Genomic DNA, 19,057 nt, shown 5'->3' on the forward strand with positions numbered 1-19,057 from the left:
CTCTCTCTCTCTCACACACACACACACACACATACACACACACCCTGTGTGTACATCTGTGTGTAGTATTCTTTGACATTTTCATATATGTGTACAATGTATTTTTAATTTTGATCATAATTACATCCATTCTTATTTTTTCACATTCCCCTTGGACCACTTTTTTTTTGTTGTTTGTATTTTATAAATAGACAGAATCCAGCCAGGTGCTTTGATGTACACCTGTAATCAAAGCACTCAGGAGGCCAAGTCAAGAGGATGAGTTCAGGACCAGCCTGGGCTTATAACTAAGACTCTGTCTTAAAAACAAACCAAGGACTGGGAATATAGTTCTGTGTCAGAGTGCTTGCCTAGAATGCCTGAAGCCTTGAATTTGATTCTTGTTTAAAAAAAAAATCTTGAAAATATGAGCTGAGTTTTGGAAGAAAAAGTTTACAAATTATTTCTTTCACTTTTTGGTATTATTCCTCCCTCCCAAACTGTCTCATGTACCCCTCCTTGCTCCTATTCAAATTAATGACCCTTTTCCCATTAAATTTTGTTACATACATATGTTTTCCTAAGTACATAAATACAACCTGCTCAGACTGTATACTGTCACTTGTTTGTTTGTTGTTGTTATTGTTGTTTTTTGTTTTTGTTTGAGACAGGATCCTTCTATGCATCCCTGGCTGTCCTAGAACTCACAGAGATCTGCCTACTCCTGCCTCCCAAGTGCTGGGATTAAAGGTCTGCGCCTCCCCTCCTGACTTGTATATTGTTTCTCATATGTGTGTTTCCAGGGCTGACTCTTTGATATCGCATAAACAGTTGGTGTGCTCCCTCCTGAGGAAGCCTTGTTCTCCTGTTCCCAGCATTCCTTAGTTGCCTGTAGTTCCTTGGGTAGGGGAAGATACCTATATTTCATCTAAGCATGTGGTAAAACCTCCACCCCATTTAATTTATTTTGATATATGGGTCTGAAACAGTTTTACTCATGAGGAAATACATTTTAGTTTTTTTCTCTCTATTATTTATGCTGTTTAAATCACTTAATCACCAAGACAGTGCATGTCTTTTGATTTTAAGTAGAAATCTAGTTTTTCCTAGAGGTTTTCAGTAGAGGTTGCATATGGCCTGACTGTGAACACTACAAGGTGAAGAGCCACTGCTGTCCTGGTGCATGGCAGACATAGTGAAAGCCAGGGTCAGCACTAGTGCACGTGAATTCAGCTTTCAAAGTGCCATCTTGATAATTTTGAATTTGGCCAGGCTATGGTGGCACACACCTTTAATCCCAGCAGTTGGGAGGCAGAGGTAGGTGGATCTCTGAGTTCAAGGCCAGTCTGGTCTACAGAGCGACAGCCAGGGCTATGCAGAGAAACCCTGTCTCAGAAAGATTCTCATCCAGGAGCCCACTCCAGTAGGTTCCAGCAGCACAGGGCATGGTGTGTTGAGAACAGAGAACAGGGTTGAGTGACTCCCTCTTGTCAGGCCCTTGGATTACCCCACCACCACCACCACCACGATGGTTGTGTCTCAAGATGACTCATGTGATCTGTGACCCGAGAGGTTTCTATGCTAAACTGTATATGAAGCATCAGGACATTTAATTTAGTTGACGTTGGACAAAGAAGTAAATAAAAACAGAGCTCTTCATATTCTTCCTTGCCAAGTGTATCCTCCGGGAATTGGTATATTAAATGTCACCATTCTGAGTGCAAAGTGCCCGCCTTCCTAGAGCTCCCCGGGGTTGTACAGTGGGGCCCAAAGCCCAGAGCCAGGCGAACAGAACCTAGAGATGGAAGTGGGGATTGGTGTAGCTTCGGGGTCGGGGAAGACAATGTTGATGCCCCTTGTCTGTCCCAGTCAGAATTTCCACGTGATCCATTCTGTGCTTTGCCCAGCTTTTAGCTGTCTTTGTTCAGCTGAAGTGCCTTTGGTGAACCATAGCAGAGGGGTCAGTGAGAGATGGTGAGTCTTTGACTTCTAATCAGAAAGCCAGCTTCTAGGTGCTAGTTTGAGACTGTTTTTATTCAGTGTGTGTGTGTGTGTGTGTGTGTGTGTGTGTGTGTGTGTGTGTACAGCTTGGGAGTGTTAAGCACATTATTATTCTCCATCACAATTATCCATTGCAGGACAGTTTTCATTGTGCAAACCCTGAACCTCGGCATCTATTAAAGTCCATTAAACAAAACAGTCTCCCCTCCTTGCTGACGGAAACCATCTTTGACTCTCTCGGTCCCGTATTACTGGAACCACAGGGCACTGCTCTTTCTGTCTGGCTCCTCTCCCTGAGGACATGCTGCTGGGAGTCACCCAGGCTGTGTGGCATGTGTTTCTTCCTTTTTTTCAGGTGGAATGACGTTCCATTGTACGTACACACCACATTTCATTTGCCTTCCTCTCTGCCCTCGACACCTGTGTGCTCTCGTTTTAAAGAGCTAGGCACAGGCAGACGGAGGCTCATGCAGCTGGCACAGAAGTTGGTTAGCTTGCCGGTGGGCTGCACGCCACTGTGATTATGTGGTCAGAATCTTTGGCCTCTGTGTCAGAGGCAAGAATGGTCTTATGCTCTCTGTGTTATCTGGGCAAAAGTAGATTAAGACCTTATAGCAGCCTGTTAGAGAATGGTGAGTTATGAGCAAGCTTTTCTAATGCTTATGTTGCCCCTCTGTGGCTTGTGGAAATATTCCCAATTCTGGGATAATCAGTGGAGTGTCTGAAGTGATAGGATTTCCTTATGTGTGGAAACGAATGTGAAAGAATAAAGGTGAGACTATATTTGTATGTACCCATCTGCATCATGTCTGTGTCATCACACACATAATTTGAATATTTATTTCCAGCTACTTTTTATTTTGCCCCAGGTACATACTGTATGTAACTTACTATGCCTTTGTGTTACAATTATATATATACACGATCTATCATTTGGACCATTTTGAGTATGTGATTCAGCTGCATTAAGCACACTTGCACTGTGTAATATCACCATCATCCATCTTCAGGACTGTGTTTTTATTTTCCCAAATAAAAGTTGTGTATCTATTGGACAGTAATTCCAGGTCTTGGTAGCTTACATTCTGCTCTCCGGCCCTGAATTTACATATTTAGGGACCTCATATAAGTGGAATGACGCTAGTGTTTTTTATTTTGTGATTGGCTTATTTCTCTTAGCACCAAATCTTTCAGTCTCGTTCATGCTGTAGCACGAGGAAGAATGTTATTCCACTGCGTGTGTCTGCTGCCTTTGGATTGTCCCTGGGCAGGCTACTGGGTGTTCAGGTTGCTTCTCCACTTTGGCTGTTGCGAATAAAACTGCTGAGTCCAGTGAGTCCATTTTCAGTTCATTTGTGTATGTATTAGATATCAAATTACTGATCATATGTTGAAGTTTTTGAAGGGCTGCCATTCTGTTTCCTTGTGGAGAACGATCTTATATAAGAGAATGTTCTTTTCTATATTCATTTGTAAAGGGGGTGTTGGGAATGGACTCCAGGTGTCGGCTAGGCAAGCACTCCACTTCCGATCTACAACCCTAGCCCATATATGTATATATATACACACACATATATACACACACACACATATATATATATATATATACATATATACACATATATGTATATATATTAATATCTGTAGCTTTCTTAAGTATCGTACTCCTTCCTCCATAATGTTGATACTGAAATGTGGGCCACAGAGGACTCTGAGGGCTGGTGACAGGCTTCCCCACCCTAACACTTATGTTGTTTCCCTTACAGATGCAGGAACCATGGAGTTGAGCTGCGGTGAAGTGCCTCTCTACGTAAGTCCCTAAGCATTGGGCTTCAGGTCCAAGGGGCCCCGTCCTAACTGGAAACCTTGTGACTGAAGTGGGGGAGAGAATGCTTTGCTTACTGTGGAGTGGAGGCCTTTAAAACACACGGAGCGGTACTGTCTGCATCCCGTGTTTTTGTATAGCCTTTTGAAATGGCCTGGCTCCTGTTTCCAAAATCTAGACTTTAATTATCTTTCATTCAGTATTTTTTGAAAAGCTATGCGATTTCCAAATCATTTGGCTTACTTTTAAGAGGAATTTCTGGACATTTTATTTTGTGGTAATTGTCTGATAATAGCAAAAAGTTCTTCTTGTGTGCCTTGGAGGTATGCCTTTGGTTTTTTTTTTTTTTTTAAATTTTGGAGGTATGCCTTGCTGATAATGGTTTTGGCTTTGATCATGAAATAGGAATTTAGAGAGTAAGTATAAGGTGTGTGTGGATGTGCCAGGCAGAGGACAGAAGTTTTCCACATGCCTCTGGCCTATTTCTGAGAAGAGTTCTGGTGCAGTCTAAACCAGTTGTCTCCTTGCTCACAAAATGGCCCATGGCATCCTCTCTGCCTCCTTCCTTGGAGATGGGCCTGAGCAGAGGGTATGGATGTATGTGTGGGTGAAACAGTGGTTTAGAGCAGAATATTAAGGAGCCAGAACAAATTTAGTCAGAAACCTCAATTAATAAAAATATTAATGTATTCATCTACCACCTACCACTACTCAGCTGGCACAGCCTCCCATTTTCTCCTGTTTCTCACTCCCTTCCACACACACTACACAGACCACCATATTCCCTGGACGACACAATAATAAAATACATGGATTTCTGACTTCTGAGTTACTCAAGGGTCTGTAGTTTTCTCTCCAGATTGTGACGCTCAGGTTTTTAAATGTTCTCTGGGCCCTGCCATAATTAAATATTAAAAAAAAAAAAAAGATGGGCCTAAGACTAAACAGTGAAAGACTCCCCAGCCTCCTGCTGCTGACCATGTGGCTTCTTCTGTTCTGTACTGATCCTACCCTGCTCCCCCTTACCCCCCCAAACAGACAAATCCCCAAACTGAATCATGTTATAAAACCACAGAATCTTGTACTTGCCATCCTCCTGCCGTAGCTGCTATGAACAGAGACATACTGGCAGGGACAGAGAAGGAGAATAACTAATACACCTTTCTGAGGTACAAGATGTTTAAATGACCCAAGTAGGCAGTCACACCTTAAAATCTTTCTAATTGCTAAAAGTATACTCCTTGAAATACAAGAAAATGCCAAGCAGTATTAAGAAAATAAGTCACAACCTCACCTCATATAGTTTTTGTATTGAAATATTACTATATCATCCATTCTAAGGTATAATTTTCTCCCTCCCTTTATTTCTGAAGCTATCTCCTGGCTTTCACTCTGTCCTGGCAGGTTCTATCCCCGTGTATCTGTGGGCTTGGTCAGGTGGTTTATATTATTGTCATTTTGGTGTATATTGCACAAGATAATTGACTTCACTATGAACTGGCATCAGAAGGCAAAGCTGTTGTGTGCACAGAACGACATGGAGAGATCTCTGTGATGCATGATAAAATCTGTGCATACATTAATTTTAGAAGAACTCACTTGATGACTGTGTAGTTCTATGTAACTATGAAACATGGCATTTGTAGTGAAATATAAAATGCATATTGTATCTCATGGTATCCTAGATTAAATGAATGCATTGAATGTATTCAATATGGCCGACTCTTCATAGCTCTGTCTATAACTACATAGCTATGCTGTGTCCTGCCCTTTTCATTTAGTATTTCATGTCAAAATCATTGCAAATGGACTAAAGCCAGTGTGGCTACTTGGCCACAACCAATGGGAAGCCAGTGGCATATATTATAATGGGAACTACTCTTAAACCAAGTCCCAGCAAATGCTCACAATGCATGGGTACAGAGCCGGAACCTGGGCTACAGCTCGTTCCTGTGTCTTGGGGAAGTGACTCGTCCCTGGTCTACTCTCATGAGATGTTTGTAAATACAGTTGTCATAAGTACTTAGAGGTAAAATTCCATCTGTTCTGAAGATAGAGTGTTTTCTTGCCATTGTTGCCTGCAAAACAAAGCATAGCCACTATTTCCAATAGTGTTTGTGTTGAATTAGGGATTAAAAAACAACGTAGAGATGACAGTGCCTGGGAGGATGGGGGGGCTCTGCACAGATACCCCAGTGCTATGTCATTGGGTAAAGTGCTTGAGCATCTGTGCATTTCATCTACAACGGGGTCCTGGAACCAGTGCACCATGGGTGTCCAGGGGTGAACGTGCTTGTGTCTGGTTTCTCCTAGTTCACTGGATTTTGGTATTATAAACACTTACATTTTTTAAATGTATGTGTGTTGTATTTTGTACACACACAAATTATGGCTAGAGTAAGCCAAACCAATTGGAAGCCTGGTGTGTAATCTCATGAGTTCTGAGCCCGTTAACAGTTCGACGCGTGTTCTTCCAGGGGTCCATCTGTGTGTGTGTAGAATTTGGTCACGAGTTCTCTCAGCGTTTATTTCGGGCTGTAATTAATGGTCGCCAGTTGACTGTGAGGCATCCTGTCTCTTCATTTTGATGCTTCCCGTGTAGTTTTGACAATTACAGTTGTTTTAACTAGTTCTCTTGGAAAAAATAACCCTGGTAAACTTTATAATTAAGATAGCCCTGCCCCCATAAATTATGAAGAACTCACAACAGATGTTGCCTTAAATTATACAATAATACTATATACTTTTTATTTTACTAATGCCTGTTCTTCTTTTTTTTTTTTACTAATGCCTGTTCACAGGCATTCATATTTTTAAAATAAAAATTTAAATTTTAGTCACTGCCACAGTCTTTTTAAAAATAAACTAATTTATGAGATTTGCCTCAGGGAAAATTATATCATCTGGATAATTTAATAATTCCAGAGGGCAAAATGTTGACGGAAACTATTCCCTGACCTCTACTCACAGCTCAGAAAAAAGCACCTCATCCAAATGGGTCTTAGAAGGAATTTCTGATTCCTTTCACTGGGTCCTCGTTTGAATGAGTTCTTGTGATGTTCTTACGGTTAAAATGCCCCTGTGTTTCTATTTTGGTATCACTATGGAGAACTCTTTCTAAAGATGGTAGAGAAATATTTTTATAACTCCTGATTATCTGTGGATATAAATATATGCTTTAAATTCCCCATTATTTTGTTTGGATCCATGAAGAAAACTTTCAGTTTTTGTCTTTTAAAAACTTTCTTCTTCTGTGTTTTTTTTTTTCTTTATAGAACAGTGTCCAGGGCTGGATTGTTTTGTCTTTTGGGAAGATGAGAGCTGAATTCTGGAAGCATGTTTTCAGCTTAATTATGTTTTTGTTGTGTCTAGTTTGTTGTGTCTATGGCTATTGTTTTCCCCTTATTGCCAGCACAATTTTAGCTTCTATTATTTTTAGTTTCTACATAGCATTTTCATGCTATGCTGACCTCCTTGTGCCCATGGCTCTATGGAGCCAATCTTTTGTATTTTCTTTCAAGCACAAAGAAAGGACACAAAATTGTTTTCTTATTCTACCAGGAATCTATTTCAGAAGGAAATATGGATGCTATTGTATCTTTTGTTATAGGGGCTCATGTCTGTTTGCTTATCTTTAGGAAGATGGTTTTGCCCTAGTCTTAGTCAGAATATGCCTAAGCTTCGCCTCAGACTCAATCTAGTTGAGTGCAGTAAAGCCTGGTGGTCCACTTAGCCCCTGTTATGAGAAAAGAGAAACAGACAGTGATCAGTTTTGAGGAGAAGCAGCATGACAAGACTGACAGCTGGGTGAGCATCTCCAATGCTGATTTGCGCATCTTTGGGAGGTAGGCATTGCAAATCCAACTAGCAGCCTTGGAGCAGCTTCCTGCATCTGTGGGTGAAGGGCCCTCAAGCAGCAGGTCTGCAAAGCCAGGCTCTTTGTTTTCTACTGTAGGCTAGACAGTGGTCTGGGCTTCACGTTCATCTTGAATTGTCAGGGGGCATTGTGGTATGGTGGGGTTCAAGCCAACAGAGGTGATGCTCAGGAGTGTGTAAGTCTGCAGAGATGTAAATTAGAAGCCAGGCAGCCAACCCTCAGTGTTTATTTTCTGGCTGAAGATTCCTTTAACTCTGTAAATGCCGATCTTGGTACAGGAGAGAAAATATATGGATATCTGCTTTCCCGAGTCTGGTGTACTCTATGTAATACATTGACTTTCAGTTTTATCCTGTAAAGGATGTAATTTTGTTCTTCTTCATGGCTGAATATTGCTCCATTTTTAATCTATACCATGTTTTTGAAATTTATCCTTGCTAACGAGGACCAGAGCTGGCACTGTTTCTTGGCAATTGTGATAACGCCGCGATGGACATGGTGGACAGGTGTCTCCGCCGTTTGCTAACTTACCTTCTGCTGTACGTCCAGAGTGGCCCCGATGGACTGTTCGGTAGTTCCATTTTTATAACAGGAGACCAGTAGGAGGAGGACGGGGGACAAGAGAGGAGAATGGCTGGATATGAGGCAGGTACATTCCACACACATATGAAAAATCCATATGGCTACTGAGACTGCTTGACTTTTAGAGTCTAAGAAAATAAGTCTTGTTAAGCAAATGGAATATAGTGATACAATGTATAATTACATAGGCATGGGATTGAGTTGTAAGTGAGAGTCATTAGTTCACATTTTAGTCAGCAGTTTTCAGATATACTTAATGTCCAGAATTTTAGCCTTAATAGTCGTGATGATAATGAAATAGGGATTTATTGTCTCATTTTCACTTTTCAAAGCAGTATGTTAAATTTTTTTTTTCCTTTTAACATCACGTTTATAAGAACAAACCCCTTCACTCTGTCCTTTCTCTGGTTTGGGCCAATCTGCGGAGGTGTTTGCAACATCTGCAGATGTGCACTTGTGAGTCTTTGCTTGAGGACTCTCGCTTCGGCTTCCTTTCTGACATGCACTGGTGGACTTGGCTGAGGAAGATGCGACCGTTTCTCTCTAGGGCTGCATGTTGTACAGCTGGTCGGACCGCGGAGTTCTCTCAGGAGCTCATTGTCAGCTGGATCTAAGTTAATCTTCTATTCCTGTTGCATGTTATATTTTTATTTTTATTTTATGGGAGTCTCAGTGTCCTACGGAAGGATGCTGGTTGTTCTGGGATCATTCCGTGTCCTAAATGAAATTGGAGACCTGATCCATGCCTTAGGTGGCTGAACTAAATCCTCCCTCATCAGCCTTTCCGATAGTCTGGGTCTTCTAGTTTATGATGTTATTTGCCTGAGTATACTCCCTGGGTCTTTGCCTTCTGTTGGGGGTTCTGAGGACGGGTCCCCGGGTTGTCGGGTTGGACTGTTGGAGCCCCGGGGCCATTTCCTAGCTCTGGGAAGAAGCTTCCTACTGAGGCAGTAAGTGGCTGGATGGCTTTGTTCTGGCAGCACCCGGCAGACATCTCCTTCCGGACTCCCGCAGAGGCCCACCAACTTCTGGTTCCTGCTGAAGGAAATCCTGTCCTGAGGCCTGCCCTTTCTCCGTCTGTAGCTCTCTGTCCCCATGACTGGCCTCTCACGACCCTTAACACCCGCCACGCCTGACTGGCCTTGCTTGACCACATCATCAGGTAGTCTTTGTAAGGACCCCCTTGGAGGGTTTTGACCAGTTTCTGTCCCTTTGCTGATGAGGACGTTAAAGCCCCACGGGGCGACTTGCTTCGCCCTGTTGACGCTGCTGACGTGGCGCTGTGCATTGCCTCCCCAGATTCTGTGCTAAAAAGCATAGTATGCATTTACTTGGCACTTGTTAGTGGCAGATCTCTCGGTGAGTTGGGGGTTCCCCACCTCAGTGGTTGATAAATTACGGTCCCCATTGCTCAGTCACTAGAACTCCATTTTCTTGGGCACTCTAGGGTGCTGTTTGGGCCATTCCTGCCCTGCTGTCTTCCTTGAACTTCATGGTAGGAAAATCTCAGTATTTCTTGGTCCTTAAAGTGTCTCACATTTTTTTTTTTGTTTGTTTGTTTGTTGTTGTCCTCAAGGATAGTGGTAACTATGTCCAGGCAAGTCTTGACCTTCAGGAGTTCCTTTGCTCACAGAAATCCAGATCCACTAACTCTCTAATATCCCAGAAGCACAGATTAACAGAGATCCACTGGCAAACTCTAGCACAAGCTTTGACTTAGAAACCCGATAGAGCCTCTCCATTAGCTTCATCTCTACACCGATTCCAAAATAAACAGGGCTTCTGAACGTTCCTCTCTACTGTCCTCACCGGCTTCTGGAGAAATCCTGAAGGGGAAGTATGTGGGGTCAGGGTGTGTGGGCAATGGTGTCTTTTCAGATGTGTGCAGCTATTTCTGGCTTAGAGAGTGGAAACCGGTGTGTGTGTGTGTGTGTGTGTGTGTGTGTGTGTGTGTGTGTGTGTCCTGGAGTCAACTGCTGGGCCGCATGTTTTATGCGGGTTTGTTCTCTGCAAACGTGTCTGCAGTACTGTCTGCGTCCTGACTTCGACAGGCGTTTGGGCATCCTCCCACCAGCTGCCAGCTGTTGGCAGTCTCTGCCAGTGTCGTTTAAGCCAGGCTGCAAGGAGCTCCTGTTCTCAGCTTAATTGAGCTTTCCCACTCTCTCTGTTTGGCCTGCCCCCCCCCCCCCCGCCCACTTTTATCTCTTTCCCTTTTCACCTACTTGCTTTCAGAAGAGGCACCTCCCAAAGTGGCACGCTGTAGCCACAGAGCAGAGAGGACCAGAGGGACCATTTTACCTTGCCTGGCCAGCAGCCACCCTGCCCAGCCCTGTGATATCTGAAAAGCTTTTGGGTCTATAAATACCAAGTGTCCCTAAGTCTACATCACTTCACTTCCCTTATTTCAGTGACCGTCTCGCAATTTTGGGTAATGTGCACCTTTGCGTTTTCAATAAATAATTCGACGCAACTGACTTGATTTTTGTTACATTTCATTATTTTTTTCGTGTGTGTGTGTGTGTGTGTGTGTGTGTGTGTGTGTGCATTCCTGTGTACACACATGGGGCTGTCTACAGAGGACAACTTGCAGGAGTTGGCTACCTACTCCCACTGTGTGGGTTTCCACCTTGGAACTCAGGTCACGAGGCTTGATGGCAGGTGCCTGTACCCGATGTACCATCCTGCTGGCCTTGCAATTGACCTTCACATTTCATTCTTAAACATAAACTCCTTCTGAGGGGCTGTTTCAGGCCTGATGGTTTAAGTCTCAACACTGAGAACCTTGGAAGAAGAATTGAAATGTGAGCTGGTCAAAGTGTTTTATTTAGGTGTTCTAAAAAAAAAAAAAAAAGCAGCTTTTCTGGAAGGCATGGTCACAGTGATGCACCTCCCCCCCCCCAGGTGTGTGTGGTTTAGAGAAGTTGTCTTAAGACTTCCTCTCCATGACTTCATGCAGTCTGGCTTTAGGTCTCTTGTTTCAATTGAAGCTGATCTTAGAAAGGTCATACATTTACATTTTTCTCTTCTTTAAGCTGGCTCACCCCTCCCCCCCCTTAAGTCTTCATTTGGCTCCACATACTGTAATATCAAAGAGTTGCCAGACCCTTGCCTTCCCCTAGTCTATTTAGGAAATGGGGAGAGGCAGACAAACAAAAATGAGAATTCCAGGTCATGCTGTGCTAGAGCATCGTGCTGCTGTGTTGGAGAATGGTGTGTGTCTCTGCGTGCGTACCTACATGTACACATAGGTGTGCGACTGGAGTGATCCGTGCAGTATGTCCTAATAGGGGGATCAGAGGGCACAAAGGTCCCAGGAGAGGGCAGCAACTTCCTGTCTTAGAGGAGCAACAGAAGGCTAGCATGGTGGGTGCTTTGTGAAGGAGAAGGTAGGCTAGAGGTGGGCGGGGCCAGGTCAAGAATAGCTGGAGTTGTGGGCTGATACGGAAAGTGTGCATGTGGGCGCCATGGAGGATTGCATGCTCTGATTGATGCTGAGAAGTGACCCTTTGGGGTCCCCGACCTCCTGCCACTCCCATGCCGGTGTCCCAGGGCTGTGTGTGAGCTGCGTTTCCTGCTCTAGCTGTGTGGCTTTCTCCAGAGTCCTCTCTCCCCTCTTTCTGGGCCAGCTCTCCTGTTCTTATTCCATTGTAACTCCTCCTTGAATACACCCACACGTGACCTTCTTGCCCTGCCCTCTGCTCTGGCCGCCTCTTCTTTTTCCACGAAGTCTGTTTGCCATTATCACTTAGTTATCCATCCTTGACTTAAAACCCAGATGGTGATACTTTCTTAAAAGCATTTTTCAAGTTTCCCTCTAAAGTAGCCCCCTTTCCAGCTTCCTGATGTTTCATTGCCAAGCACCAGTCTCCCAAGCATCCCACGTGAAAACCACTTTTTTCAGAGGCCCCCTTTGTGCTTGCAGTAGGGCCTCCCGGTACTGGGGCTGCCTGCTTCAGTCCTGACAATGACCCCATCCACCTTTGGATTACTGGTTTAGCCCCTGCAGAGTTTCCACGTTCTTCGATTCTGTGAGGACGTTATTCTTGCCCCCAGAACACAGGCTCCTGGCCTGTGTCCACCTCTCCTGCTGCAGTCTGCTTGGACAAGGCTTGTCCTAGCCTCTCCGAGGCTGACTTCATTCTGTCTCCATCCATTGTTTCCAGGGCTTTACCCAGGTCCCTCCTTTTCCATTCACCGTATCCTGACATCTTACGGTATTCTGTGCAGTCTTTCCGTGAGTGTTTGTTGATCGAAGGGAAGCAAACACGACCTCTGACTTTCTATAAGACCATTTGATGGATGCCTGTGTCCCTGGGCGGGGGAGGGGATCCAGCTGGTTCAATAGCTGCCGATAATTCAAAATGGCTCTTGATCATCCGGGTGGGATGGTAGAAAGGCCACATACTAGAAGCTCTGGCCATACTGTGTTTTCTGGTTTCTCTCAAATGCAATGTTTCTTTCTATCCCAGGGCCTCTGTGTGGCTGCTTCCTTTCTGGGTACACTCCTGCTTCCACTCCTTTTGTGTGACTAAGTGTATTCCATTTCAGTGGAATTTCAGCTCAAATGTCATACCTTCAGGGAAGTCCTCTAGACGTACTCTATGCTTTACATTTTGAAGGAGTTTGCTGTTACCATCATTTCATGTAATTTCTCATCTACTAAATGTAAAAGCATCCAAATAGCAGAAGTTAAAATGATTTTGTACACAGATTTCCCAGGATTAGCTCAGTACTCAGCACTTAAGTCATAAATGGTTCAGTTTAGTCCATCCCATATAGAGTGACCGAGGCTCATCCTGCAGTGCTCCTAAGTGTTTTCAGCATCTACTTATCCATGTATTTGTGTGTACTTGAGCCACAGAATATGTATGGAGGCCAGAGGAAATCTTGCTGGAGTCAGTCCTCTCTTTCTGCCTTGTGGGGTCTTGGGATTGAATTCAACCTTGTGGGAAGCATCCTCATCCACAGGGATGGATGCTCTGTGGATGAGGATGGGGCTCTAGAGCTCTCTTTTATTGTGATTCTTGCATCTCTCTCTTTCTCTCTGGGTTTTCCCAGTAGGTTTGTGACCATCATTGTTTGGGACAAGGACAGTCATTGTATTTGTTCACCTTTGTATTCCAGGGACACAGAATAACTTGGGGGAATCAGTCAGGAGGGGCTATAATCAAAAGTGTCAGCAGACCTGATGATTGGGAGAAACATGTCCGAGAGCTGACTACATTTCTGGTCACTGTGTGTGTGTACATTTTGTGAGGTAGAGAGAGCCTTGTTGAGGACTAGAATTCATGAGAGAGGCTATTCTGTTAAAGGTCTGGGAACTCGCCTTCCCTAGAAAGTTCTTGCAGAATCCTCCGACTTGGCGAAGAGTCTTCGTGAACCATGTCACATGCACTTGAAAGAAAGATTTGTAAAAATGTGTGTGTGTGTGTATGTGTGTGTGTGTGTGTGTGTGTGTGTGTGTGTGTACCTATGTCACATGTATGCAGGCACCTGCAGAGGTCAGAAGATGCTGTCAGACCCCCTGGGGCTGGAGTTTCAGGAAGTTGTAAGCAGCTCAATGTGGATCCAAGGAAGCAAACTCTGGAAGAGCAGAGACATTAACTGCCGAGGCTTCTCTTGAGCCCCATGTGTGCACTTCTAATAACGACAGCTGTTAGTGTTCTTCAGTAATGTCTCCCAATATTCATAGTTATTTTTATCCAAAACCCTGAAAAAAAAATCAAGCTGCTGCCTTGCAGGTTTAGGGTATGGTGTGGTGTCTTACACTATGTTCTCTCATTAGCTGTTTCCCTAGAACCTCTGGTTACTGATTCTCGTCAGCAATGCTAAGTGACTTGCCAGGACATTGGTGCTTCTATTAATTCACTGGATAGATTTTGCACGCCTGGTACTTAGTGAATTACAGGTGGGGACAGGTTATGAGCTTGTACCTCTTGAAGGGCTCTTTCAGAAAAGAAGAATAAAGTTATAAATACAAGCCTAGATAAAAAGTGAGTATTTATAATGAGAAATTATAAAAGCTGGCAAATTCCATAGGTTAGAAAGTCCCGATTCAATTGCGTCTAGGTATTGACATGCTTGCCCTCAGACATTCCAGGGCCATTGGGCAGGAAGAGGAGTGTCTGAGGGGAAGTGTATGGAGAGGAAGCAAACATTACTAATTGCAGTTGAAATGTCGACTCCTACCCTGCCCCCACCACCCCTACCACCTCAGAGAATAATTTAAATTTTTCCTGTAATGTAATTCACACAGAACACTCTGAACAAATACCAGGTTACAAGCTCATTTCCCACCATCAGCTGTTGACTTGTGATGGCATCTGGTGGCCACCCCAGCCTTGTGCACGTCAATTTTGATCGCGGTTTGGAAGCTGCTTTTTTTTGCAGACCAAAAAAAAAAAAAAGACAGCTGTAGATACATTGCTGAGGGTCCTCCCCAGGGTTTGGAAGACAAAATTATGGACCAGATCCTTAAGACTTCATTCCTGCAGCCTGGTGACTGTCCATTTGTGATTCTACCTTTACAGAGGAAGGGAAAAATGGGCTGTCCTGCCCTGGAGACCTCACAATTAGGTAATCATTGCTGAGAGTGTTAGTCATGATCACTCTGACAAAGGGCTGGATAGATAGACACTGCATTTGCTTCGGAAACAACAGGGAATTTAGAGAGTGCTTCCCAGAGGAGCTTGTATAGGGCTGGCTTTAGTTAACCGGAGAACCTCAGGGAGGGTGGATGTGCTGACTGGGCCAGAGGCCTGTAGGAAAGCAAGGATCTTAGAGGAAATAAACCACTGTACCTCTAGCTATCACAGGGCGAAGTGACTTTGGAGTAGGTCTCCTGTACCTGAGTCCTCCTGTACCAAGTTCTGTGATAGGCCACGTGTTCTTTGAACTCTTAAACTTAATACGCAGCCATCATTTCTTTTCCAGAGGGGGAGGGGAAGAGAGAGAGAGGGAACAGGAGAGGGAGTGGAGTAGGAGAAGGAGAGGGAGAGAGAGAAGAAGAGGAGGGGTGGGACTAGGAGAGGGAGAGGAGGGAATGGGAGAAGGAGAGGGAGGAGAGAGAGAGAGAGAGGGTTTTAAGAATGACTTTTTTGGTTGGAGTAGGGTGAGGGAGGAGGATTTAGGACCAGTTAGTTGCACATGTGCACCATGCCAAAGATTTGACGTGCTTCTCCAGAAAGACTTCCATGTGATCCAGAGTGACAGATTTGTGAGAGCAGCCTGTGGGTGTCTCTGTGGGTGACCTGGGTGTGGGAAGTCCTGAGCAGAGGGTGGGGTGATGGCAGGGACTTTGAAAATCAGTGCTACTAAAACAGAATCCACTTGAGCGTTTGACATGGTCATTTATCCTTTAGAATCTGTCTGTTGTTACTGAAAATGATTTTCTAGGATGGGGAAGCATGGCTTCTTGCATTCTCGTCAAAACAAATAACAAAAAGCTCATGGGGAATAAAATGAGGTGATTACTGGAGAATTCATTTTCATCAGGGATTTTTATCAGATGATGCAATAAGCTTACATCATTAAAGCATTAACTAATTTAAATATACTTGAATAGTCATAAGTTAGATTAAGACAATGTGTGAGTCAAGCAGGATCCATAATCTTCTACGACTTAATACTCACCATAAGATGGAGTATAAAAGGGATGGTGCGTATTTTGGTAAGTAACTGAAAATGTTTTGCATAAATTGGAGTAAACTAGCCCACAGATGGGTGGCCTAAATGCTAGTTGAATGACTATTTGCTGGGAAGGTCAAAATCATCGTTGACAGCAAGAAGTTGTGTCTTTTCATCTTGGCTTGTGACTTCATGGCTCTTTTCCTCCTTGCTTGCAGTTTTCAGTAGCCAGTACAGGTGCCGTGGAGAAGTGGCTTGTGCTGAATATCAGGAAAGTGTCTGATTTGACAAAACCCAATAGTGAACATGTAACGGTCTACAAAATTGTGTGTGTGAGTTCCAGTGTAGAGACTAATGTGTTTCCACTCAGAGCTCCCTGTGTCTTAGTATCGAATTGTAAGAGGTGTTTGAACCTAGATGGAAGATGATTAAACACGCTCTCCCGTAGATGATACTGTGTCGAAACCCCTCACCAGGGAGGAGGGGAAGCCTTCGGGAAGGAAATAGATAAAACTGGGGGTCTGGGCTGAGACAGGGCAGGTGCGCAGTGAGTCTCTGTGTTTCCAGTAGAAAGTTGAAGTGAGTAGAAATGGGAGATAGTCACTGAATTACATGTGGTCCTGTGTTAATGAATGGGAACATGGGAATTGTTTTTGGAAACTTTTGATGGAGGACAATTGCCAGGATCTTTCATCAATGAGTAGATAAACTATGATATATTTGTGTATCTCCCTACCTTTCTTATACCATCCATACATGCTGGCAATCATTGATCTCATCTTCATGTCTATTATTTTCTCATTCTGAGAATTTGTTTTGAGACAGGGTTTCTGTGGCTGGTCTGGAAACTCACAGTGTATTTCAGACTGGCCTCAGACTCATAGAGATCTTCCTGCCTCTGCTTCCCAAGTGCTGATATTAAAGGTACAAGCCACCCTGTCCTACTTGAGAATTTTACATAGCATGCAATCATTCAACATGTATTCTTTTGAGACATTTTTTTTCTTTTTCATCTAACACGATACTCACAAGAGGTAGCCGGTGTGCCACAGGTACCCGCACTTCATTCTGTTTGCTAAGTAGTGTTCTGTGGAATGAGTGTGTGAGTTTGTATTATCCTGTGACTGCTGCAGGAGATTTGGTGGCTTGCAGGTTTGGGCTATCATATATAAAGCTGCTATGGTCATTTGTTTTTATCAACTTTGCTCAGATGTCACCTGCAACTCCTTGACATAAATGTGTAGAATTATGTTTGCTGGGTTGTATGACTGTATGCTTACTTTCTAAAGAGCTGGCCAGCTATTTTCCAGTGTGGTCATAGCATTTTGCTTCTTATCGACAGTGTGTAAATATTTGAGAGATCCCATTTCTTTACATCCTTGTGAAGATAGGAAGATATGATAGATCATCGTAGTCTAAAAAACCAAAACTTTTGCTTTGTTATTCTGATGGATCTCCTGCAGCCAAACAACATTTTGGCCATTTGTGTTATATGTGAGATGTATGCATGTGTACATGTTCCTGTGTGTGCATGGGCACGTGTATGCATGTATGTGTAGAGGAAGCCACAGGCTGACATTGGTGTCTTCCTCTGTCACACTTCATTATAGTTTTTGAGGCAGAGTCTCTTTCTTTCTGAACCTAGGGCTTGCTGTTTCTGCTAGATTCAACGGCCAGTAACCCCCCAGAATCTCTCTGTTGCCTCCTGTGGATACCTAATAACCCTCCTTCTAAGATTATAGATATGCATATCTTTTCTACATGGGTGCTAGGAATCTGAACTTGGGTCCTCACTCTTGTGTGCCCAACCAATGGAACCATCCCCACAGGCCCCATTTTAGCTATTTATGAGCATAGTTTACTGGCATTAAGTTATTCACATGGTTACGCATCCATCCCTACCATCCATCTTTGAGACTTTTCCCTCTTCTCCATCTGGAACTCCTTATCCATGAAGCACCCCCAGCATTCTTAAGTCCCCCACAGCCCGTGGGAGCTACCATTCGACGTTTTAATCTCTGTGTACTTTATTCCTCTAAAGCCACTGATGTTCGGAGATTTGTTCCAGCCCCTGCTTTCAGTGTTTTGAGTAGATACCTCGAAGTAGAATTGCTCATCCACATGGAAATTCAACGGTTAGCTATTTGAAGACTTGCCAGATTGTTTCCCACAGCAGCTGTGTGGGTTCTCGCTCCACCGGCAGCACACAGGAATCCTATTTTCTCCATGTCCCCACCAACATCGTTTTTATGTCTGTATTTTGTTTTGCCTGAAGATGTCCTGATGGGTGGGAAGTGGTGTGGTGTGCAGTTTGATGACGGTATTGCAGATGGCCATCCTTAGCATAGGGTGTTCTCACTAGAGTTCCTCAAAGCTTTGTATACTGATCTTGGCCAGAAGGCAGGGATGTTATTCTCAACTTCTTTGTATCATGACCTGTGTTTGTGCCCACTCGGGGTGATGGTAGTGTTGCTTCGTTATCCCTGTGACATGATGAGTCTTTTTCTATCACTTCACAGATTTGGATAATGATTTGAAATGCCAGATTTCTACGTTGAGTTCAGTCAGCCACACGTACTCTGAGCCAGTGTGGATGGGATGCCCTGTTCTTTAGGTTGAACCCACTGTGTATCTGTGTGTACATCAACACATACATTGAGAGTCATTTGAATCCATTTGGGAAGCCGGTGTACAGAGCAGGGGGATGTTACAGTGATGATCGCTGTTGTAAAAGTCAGTTGCCCCACAGGAGACATCTCAGGGAAGCTTGAGCAGGCAGGGCATGAGACTATATATTTTATGGCTGTATTTGTGACATTTGGTCAAATTGCCTGAACTGTGATGAAGAGAAAGAAAACCAGTTTTTACAGTGCCTTTTGAATCTAACCCAGAGGGGGGGTGGTTTCTCCTCCCCCCCCTTCTATTCAGAATTCGAATAGAATTCGAATAGAATTCCTTTATCGGTCTTAGATGTCTAGAGAGGAACCTTGGAGTCCTGAAAGACCTCGTGACAAGAGACAGTCTAGCAGTCTCCTTTTGGAGGGAAATAAAGCTTCCAGACGCAGAAGCGTGCAGCTCCAGGATTCCTCGTGGAGGGGAGGAGAGGGAGGTGACTACAGAGGACACTAATTTAGTCTGTGCCCACAGTACTCATCTGCCCCCATCAA

General features: G+C 43.9%; 1 protein-coding gene across 2 annotated transcripts in view; it reads left to right on the forward strand.

Annotated features, from left to right (window-relative positions):
* The window catches only part of Arhgef28 (Rho guanine nucleotide exchange factor 28), a 300,696-nt gene that overhangs the window by 57,521 nt on the left and 224,118 nt on the right, over positions 1-19,057 (forward strand). For both annotated transcript variants that reach the window (XM_028871698.2, XM_037209483.1), the window contains exon 2: positions 3,747-3,790. In XM_028871698.2, coding sequence (XP_028727531.1) covers positions 3,758-3,790 — 33 coding nt within the window. In that variant the 5' untranslated portion in view covers positions 3,747-3,757. The remainder of the gene's footprint in view (positions 1-3,746; positions 3,791-19,057) is intronic.

This window comes from Peromyscus leucopus, chromosome 11 (genome assembly GCF_004664715.2).
Source record: "Peromyscus leucopus breed LL Stock chromosome 11, UCI_PerLeu_2.1, whole genome shotgun sequence".
NCBI lineage: Eukaryota > Metazoa > Chordata > Mammalia > Rodentia > Cricetidae > Peromyscus > Peromyscus leucopus.